Source organism: Pieris napi, chromosome 1 (genome assembly GCF_905475465.1).
Source record: "Pieris napi chromosome 1, ilPieNapi1.2, whole genome shotgun sequence".
Classification (NCBI taxonomy): Eukaryota; Metazoa; Arthropoda; class Insecta; order Lepidoptera; family Pieridae; genus Pieris; species Pieris napi.
Genome location: NC_062234.1, coordinates 4,263,283 through 4,272,212, shown reverse-complemented (window position 1 = coordinate 4,272,212; position 8,930 = coordinate 4,263,283). Strand labels below are relative to the sequence as shown.

At 32.3% G+C, this 8,930-nt stretch overlaps 1 protein-coding gene across 2 annotated transcripts; it reads right to left on the bottom strand.

Annotated features, from left to right (window-relative positions):
• Positions 1-426: 426 nt before the first annotated feature.
• On the bottom strand, positions 427-8,597 carry LOC125057838 (protein phosphatase 1B-like). Of its 2 annotated transcripts, XM_047661874.1 has the most exons (5): positions 8,315-8,597; positions 7,407-8,281; positions 6,365-6,482; positions 1,761-1,884; positions 427-1,182 (listed from the first exon to the last, which is right to left on the bottom strand). In XM_047661874.1, exons 2-5 carry the CDS (start codon positions 8,217-8,219, stop codon positions 1,074-1,076), a joined length of 1,164 nt encoding a protein of 387 aa, XP_047517830.1. In that variant the 5' UTR covers positions 8,220-8,281; positions 8,315-8,597; the 3' UTR covers positions 427-1,073. The 2 variants fall into 2 exon arrangements, with proteins under 2 accessions (XP_047517830.1, XP_047517745.1); XM_047661789.1 differs by having other exon boundaries at positions 7,407-8,597.
• Between the last annotated feature and the right edge of the window lie 333 nt (positions 8,598-8,930).

Genomic DNA, 8,930 nt, shown 5'->3' with positions numbered 1-8,930 from the left:
GATACATGTATCATCAATTCGCCTGCCTTTTAAAATACCATGCCGAAAAGTATGTTTCTAAGTAAAACAGTAATTTAGTTAAGTTTATGTTATATTATGGTGGTTTAGACATTGTAATGTAGAAATACACAAAGACTGAAGTAATGATTTAGATGTTTAAAGAACTAAGTAAATCGCCTTAAACATACATAAATTAAAGTCCATTTAATTGAAAAATACAAGTGACATAAGTATATTGATAGGTAACATAAAAGAATTTCACAACTTTTATATATGTAAACCGTTTTATTGATTTATAATTCATGCTTCTATTTTACATCTAATATTATGACAATTATGAAAGTCAAATTACTAACAAAAAACTACCTACGAAACGAAAACAAAAAAACACCAAATCGGAAAAAAAACTCGTGTGCTGTCATATTGAATATTATTTTGGGGGATTTCAACTTTGTGCAGCACAAATTAGTCAAGTAATTTCTTCCTTATATTGCCGTGGAGGGGTCGTGATTAAGAGCGCACACAAAATTGTCTATGGCCGACCACGGCATAGATAATAATTGATAAGAGTATTAAGACAACATACATATTAGCGTACCATAGACAGCGCGATCGTTAAAGTTACAAAAACAAATTCTATCGACTTACCAATTAGCATTTCCAAAGTAACGATCGGTGAGCTGAGGTTACCAGAAGCAATCCCGCATTCATAAAAGGAGTCTAACTCTATGTACAGTAAGAAATGTTGCCAATATTCAAATTTGGAACGCATAAAATGGCATAGGCATAGTTAACCAATAATTAACACACAAATTTCAAATGCCATAAACTATAATCTTGGCGGGTAAAGAAGACACTAGACCCTAAGAGCAACCACATACCTACATCTCAAAACATAAATTTATTTTTTAGGTTTTAACTAATTAAAAGGATAAGAACATTTATAATATAGTAGTTATAGTGTAAATAATTAATTGTATAAAATTTATATTTGAAAAGACTATAGAATTTGACCAGCAAATGTATATTGTTATAGATCGGGCTATGTAAATAAATGGTTGCTAATTTGGTGCCTAGTTTGAACCCAGAGACTCGGCGATCTCAGTCTGACAGTCGAATGTCTCCGAGCTGTCAGTGTGCTCCGGGTAGAACTCCCTGTAGATTTTGTCCAGTAATCCTTGCCTAAAAATAAAAATTATTATTAAATGAAATATAATATTAACTTGGACCTGAATTAAAACAATCTTAATATTTATAAATTACGTGTCACGTTGTTTTTCCGCTATGTACTCCTAACCGATTTCAATCAAATTTGCACACCGTGTGCGGTTTGATCTAACTTAAAAGATAGTTTACATCTCAATTTATACCCGCAATATTATTTTATTGCAAAATATTTGTTTATTATTTGACAGTCACAATTCTAACAGATGGCGCTGTGTTGAAAGTACCAACGTTTCACATAAGCTACAACGGCCATAACCGCCAAAAAAGCATGGTGGTCCCCATGACTGGTGTTCTCCTACCGTTTCCCTTAAATAGTTTACCACTATGTGATATAACAAAAACCTAAGCCACAGCAACGCTTGGCCGGTCTGCTAGTATTATATAAATTTAAATTTCGTAAATTTCAAAAAATGAGAGGGTCAAGAAAGTTAATGAATTAAATAGATATATTAGACATTAAAATAGATTTAATGAAGGAAAATAAAGCAAACAACAACTAAGCCAACGGTTTTAGTATTCACAATTCAACATACTTGGCAGCTAGGCCGCCTCCTGGGGGTAGGCCTGGGATGTTTTCCTCCACCAACTGTTTCAGAACTCGCGAGAAACGCGAGGAGGCGTCTTCATCATCTGCACCGGCGTTGGCTTGAATAAACGCTGTAATATTATAAAAACATGCTTAAATTTTGTTTTATGTGGTGTGTTATTTATCATTGAATTGCACTAAGAAAATACAATATAAAGAGTTATTTTGTATTAATCATTTATCGGATCAATTAAAAACAACACTAACATCACTATAATATGTGAAATAACATAACATTAAAAGGTTTAGATACGTAATAATATACACCAAGAAATGGTTTGTCGCTCAGAGTTAGTACCGTCTAAAAAAGGAAAAACGAACTACCCCAGACACGCTACGAGTAATACTGGTTCTTACCCACACATATAACCCCCGGCACGTAAGTCTAGCGCTGGCCGATACGTGGAGGGGATTGCTGCGCATGTGTACTGTCGCGCGGGGGACAAAATGCGACTGGAGAGCCAATCGACGCTCTTCATTCCGCTAGCCCCCCTCAGGTACCTTATTTTTTACTTCTGCGCAATAACGGTCAGCGCTAGAGTTTCGTGCCGCGGGTTATACGTTCATTACGTTTTGTCTATAACATTCTGGGTATATTTTTATAAATAAAATAAGGCGATATCCTTAAAGCTGACGTACTAAGGCTGCTAATTAGTAAAAAGAAAAAAAATGTAATATTTTAAATTTACTCTTTTTAAAAGTTCAGAGTGGTAATAATAGTCTTTCTTTAGTAATATTCATTTGCACTCCCAAGGTGCGACACGGCACACGAACGAGCATAAAAATAAAATACGCCGCCGTTTGTCAGTGTTCAATCATTGTTCATCAGTATCACACAGTACATAGGAATATATTATATTATCGGATATAACGACATATTAGGTTTTTAATGTCGTGCTGTATATAATTAAATTTTGTTATATGTCTATGGTTTTCCTATTAATAATAAACTATTTCGAATATAATGTATTGTACACACCGGACTATCCCTTTATCCGACTTCAGGTCTGTTATATTTACGTGTTCATTTCAGCAGAATTACGAGTAAGATTAAACATAACTTAAACCGTACAGAGTGAAGGTCAAATCTAAGTCTGTGGCTAAACATTGTTTCAAGGTGAAGAAAAACGTGTATTCGCAACTCACGTTTTCACGAGTCATTACAACTTTGAAGCCGGTATTGTGTGGTTCTTTAAATAATTTATTTGTTTTCTTTACTTCAGTACATTTCTTGAACACTTGTTATCTTAAAAAAGCATCATGCATAACATTCGTGCGCACATAATCTGCAATATATCGTTAAACGTGCAATCGATAAGCCGTTAGGTAATAAATGACATACGTCACAAATCAACTAGTTAGGTTGCATCGTGTTTTGACTACAGAACATCGGTGTACGTGAGAAGTACCACACGTTCATTGCTTTAACCCTCCGATGTTAATTCCCCGCCAATTTCAATAAATTTATAAAAGGGGGCAAGGACCAAAGCAATGAAACGCTCCGTTCATTTTCAAATATTTAATTGGATTAAAATTACATAAAATTTTCAATAGAGTATTAAAGTATACGTGAAGACAATACGAATCACATTTTTTATGAATACATTAGTTTGTACTTATCTCTAAATGTACCTGAGAGATCTCGATATACTGATTTAATTAGATGAATAAAATGAGAAATTTCTAATATAGAAATAGTTAAAAATTGTATCGAATTTAAGTGATATAAACACTAAAAATATGTTTTTAATATACTGCTATACGGGAATATAGCAATATATATATATATTATCTATTCGTCAAAATCTAAACAAAATATAACTCATTTTAAAAATACAATAGATTCTAATCAATAAAATAGATCTATGTATAAACATAACAGATAACAAAAATATATTTCGTTGGTATTTCTTATATGTATGTGGTAACATTACGTGAATATTGTAGATATTATAGAAAAATATCATTAATATCAAAACAACAAAACATAAACATAAGCTTTTAATAAACATCAAAAATATATACTTTATTCAATTAATTATCTGTAAATATGTTAATTCTAATGCATGTATTTAAAGTGACTGTATACTACATATTTATTATAATGATTTTTGCTAGGTAGTAATTATTTAATAGCTGGTATATATATATGCTAAATGAACAAACATAAACCGAATATGACAAACACAACACTTAATATATTTATTTACTTAATCATTCGTCTTTATTAGAGCGTACTAGAAAAAAAAAGGTGCAATAACACGCTCGAGCGTAATTGAATCATTATAAAGTGTTTCAATTAATAAGTGCGTCCCTAAATATTCTGAATAAATATCGAATGGAAACTTATCAAACGCTTGAGAATCATGCAAGGTTTCCACAATAAGCCAAGACATGCGATCATTTATTAACGCTAACACAATAGGAAAAACAAAAGAAAATGATATATATAACTGCGTAATTAATAACTAGCTATAACCGTTAGAAAAAGCCCGGCAATATTTTCGTATCATTTTATAATCAGCGAATTCTGATTAAACCGAATCTTAATTTACGAATAATCCTCTACGAAATGTTAGTTAAGCTACAGAAAAGCGGTAGGGATGTGTGTATGTCGTGGCCATATATCATGACCATGTCAATGAAAATCAGCATACATTGATGCTATCAAATGATTTGGCACTTTTATTACGGCATGGATGAAACCTCAGAATAATCTTATTTAAGTATGAGATAATGGTAAATCGGCTCTGACGCGTAACTAAGTAGGTTATAAAGCATACAGCTACAAACAACATAGTATTTTCTAATCGGATGTGGATGCAAATAAGATTGAATCGCTGGTATGAATCTATATGCCTAGTATTTTTCGAGCTTCCACTATATATTATATGAGTTGGATTAACTAATGTTAACAATGACAGAGAAAAAGCTACTCGAGATTAAATAATTGACAAGACTACGCTACGTATTTACGGAACACGTAGCTATATATTACGCCTACTTAAACTACAAGAAATTTTTAATTGCACCACCTTATATAAACTCTTGTTAACCGTAGATAACAAGAGTACCAAATAAGGACTGTAAAATTGCATAATCCTTACACAAATAAAATTTATAATTATAGATTTATCTCCAAAATCACATTAGCGTTATCGAAATTTCTTAGACAAAAATGGTCTTTAATAAAGTGAACACATTATTATTATATCCTTGAATTATTGTATGCACAAGTGTAACATTTAGTATTGATATTTTTTTAACCATGCTATTTTAAGTATAAGGAAATTACCCTTATATACGCTTACCTAAATATTAAGGCATTTTTGACACACAGCACTTATTTGCCAGAAACAATTAGTTTAAGACGAGATAAATAGATGGTAAAATGGTGTTTCTAGGATATGTATTATGTAAAATTCTTTGATACTTATATTGACTTATTTATGTTCTAAAATGTATCCTATACCTATGTGTACTGTAAACAGTTCTCTATGTACTATTTAGTTCCACTGATTATGTAAAATAAATAGTCCTACAATATTTATGAAAAATATTGCCTAAAATGCAATCGATGGTTCTTATATTTTGTACTAAGATTTTCCCTACCATAACATAATAATTCTCTTATTGCAATAGTTTCAGAATAGGGAGAAAAGATGAAAGTATAAGATATGAAAAATTAAGATTAACTTTTCCTTTTTATAAATCTAATCTAATATATACTAAGGAAATGTCTAAAAGAAGTTCATTTGTATTCTTTTTAAATTTTACAGTTTTAGTAATGCTTTTTGTAAATATCAAATTGGGTCTTACTGGTTTACACTGGTAAGGAAGTATGTAAGAACTGAATACATAACTCTTGGTCATAACTCACAGTAAAGGGAGTTTTATGTTATAAGACTAATATTAGCTATTTTTCTAGACTAATCCCTGCTTAATATAATACCAATCTGTTCAGATTAAGGCTGTGGTCTCTCTATTCTAATAATAGGCTAATTTAGCTGCTATGTTAAGGCAAAAAAAAGTATAAGGTAGAAATTGTCTACCTAATATAACATCTTTAAAAAAAGTTTACATTACACCTTCATATACTTACTACTAACTACATGTTTGATTTTTTTTTAATAGTTATAAAGAGGCATCTATAAGCAACAAAAGAGATGTTGCTGCCACTTACAATGGCTGCTGAACAAACCCACCAACATCAGACGCTTTATTTCGAGAACATACTTTTAAGGTTTCACTTTCAGGTGACTTTTTAGGAAAAAGTTGATTTAAAAACTCTGAAATCCTTTTCTATTTTGAAAAATTGTTTTAATTGAGATAGCATAGACCACAGCCTGCCATCTAGAATGAAATAATATCACAAAATCTACAACTTCAATATAATATATCCCTACTTGTTTATGGCACACCATATTTGCACTAATGAAAGACTGTAGTTTTATCATGCATTAGGATTACTAGCATTGTTATGTTCGTCAGTTTGTCCATCTGTACGTTTTTTTGGTGCTTGGCACGCATGCAATAGTGAGTGATAACAACCTGTGAGCCTTTGTCGAAGTGTTTCATCAAGTTCACGGTCAGCACGCTGAGCTTCGGGATCTGGCTTTGGTGCAGCAGGAAACACAACCAGCACAATGCTCATGTTATCTTTGCTCCCCTGAAATTTGACATGGGTCAATTAGAATATATTACAACTTTATTGTCAATATTGTATAATAGTCTTAAATAATGAAAAGATTGAATATTTTAGTAGAAAATCTATCTACATACTCACAACTTCCATCAAACTTATGTTTAAAAGTTATAATGGAAATCTTTTGTTTATAGACTGTGTAACACACTTTCTATTCTTAGCATAATAAGTGGGATTCTCTTATTAAGCAAAGATTATTATATTTTCTATATTAAAACTATCAATTAATCTTGTTCATATTGAAACAAGTCAAATATAAAACCATTGCTATATCAATCTAAATGGACTATACAAGCTTGCTATGTTTGATACATACCAAATTAAAGCTTAAAAGTAATTACTACATTTATTAACCAATTTTTCCATAATAGCTATGAAAAACCTCATCTCATTTAAAATTAGTCTCATGGGTGTTCATTATTTTAGTATGTTAATTACTCCAATATCACATAGAAGATATTAAATTTTTATAACAGTAAAGTATAAAATTTATCAAATTTTATTGCAATAAAATGTATTTTGTTCTTATGCTACTGAAAAAAAATAGTTTAAGTAGAATGAATCAATATATGAATTGGGGTATGTTTAACCTTCACTGGTATGTATGTTAGTGTAGCAAATGAATCCTTACATAAGCACATTAAGATTTATACTTTAATTAGATAAAATTGTTAATTGTGAACTTCAAACTCAATTCAAACAAAAAAAAATAGAAAAACATTTTTTTGCGGTTCACATAGTTTATGTGAAACATATTATTTTTCTAAAAATTTAAAAGAAAATGAAAATGCTATGTTAAATATAAAACTACAAAGTGATTTGATTCTTGGAAAACAACCATGAAATATACTTACCACTGAGAAATAAATATCAGTGTGATGTATTTACCTTATAGAGACAGGTATCAATTACTTGATTGGTGATAGCAACAAGGTCATCTGTTAATTGTAGTAGTGAATGTACATATGCACAGAGGGCTTCATTACTCATCACATCCCATACTCCATCACATGCCAGCACCAAGAACTCGTCTTCAGACTCTAGTCGTTCATGACATGATACTTCAGGCTCAGGGGAGACAAGCTGCTCGCATGGTCCACGATCCAACACCTTCTTATATTCATAGTCGCCCAAAGCACGAGACACTGCTAGACTCCCATTGACTCTCTGTATCATTACTGTACCTCCCGCTTGAACAATTCGCGATTTTTCTGATGGTAACTCAGGTTTGTGGTCGCGTGTCGCAAATATGGGTGCCCCGTTACGGGCTAAAACAGCTCGGGAATCTCCACAGTTTGCTATATAAATCTGTTTAGGCGATACAAACGCGCAGACTGCTGTCGACCCAGACTTCTCTACTCCATTTGACAGATCCGGTAATTCTCTCATTTTTTTATCGAGATCAAGAAACCCGGCCCGTATAGCCTCAGCTATATCATCCCGTCTGAACTCCTCCGTTTGTAAGATACATTCTAAAAGATTGTCTGCACAATGCGCGGACACTCGGGCACCCGCGTGGCCATCGAAAACAGCGAAATACGACCAATCTGACAACGTTCCATTCAGTGTTAGTTGAGCGTGGTGGGCATCTTCCATCTCCACGCGCCAGCCCTGCATTGACGCCACGCCATAGCGCAGACCGTTACCTTCCCCGCTCTCATTGTATTTCTTAGTCTCAGGTTTGTTTAAAAAAGCCCCCATTCTGTTACCCTCCTTAATGATTCACTAACCGCACATACTTTCTCCACCATCAGGCACTTAAATTAACTTATCGAGCAATAGTGTAATAGGGTAAAAGAGGTAACACCGAACGCAAGATACTACGATCTAGTCTCACAGAAGAAACCTCACCAGACTGTCAAATGATCGAAAATTTTAAATCTAAATAAAGCTGTTTGAATCGCTTCTACGTATTTGGATCACTGAATTTATTGCACAATACACAAATATGTATTGTAAAAATGCAAAAATTGTAGAACTTAGAACTGGATGACAAATCGTATTCTTTACGAAATAGTTCGTATTTCGTAAAACGAAAATGTAACTCAATAGAATGAATAGCGGTAGCGGACATAAATAGCAATTGTCTATGGAAAAATTTCAATCGCATCACCCACAGAGCATAGTTATATGATTACATATTTTTATAAAATAACCGCAGCCCAATTAGACCAAACTATTGGATACTCGTGATTATTAAAGGTTTATCGTAGGGTGTAGTTTGATATAGAAGAAATAAAATAAATAGAAAGGCTTTTTTCTTATATCTGCGCACAAAACATGGTTTGGTCTGTACGTTTTTTAACTTCAAGACTAAAGAATTAGTATGTATATACAAATGTTTAATCGATAACTGTATAAAAAAGTGATATAATACTGCTTTACCATTTGATTCACAATGCTTAGTAGTGT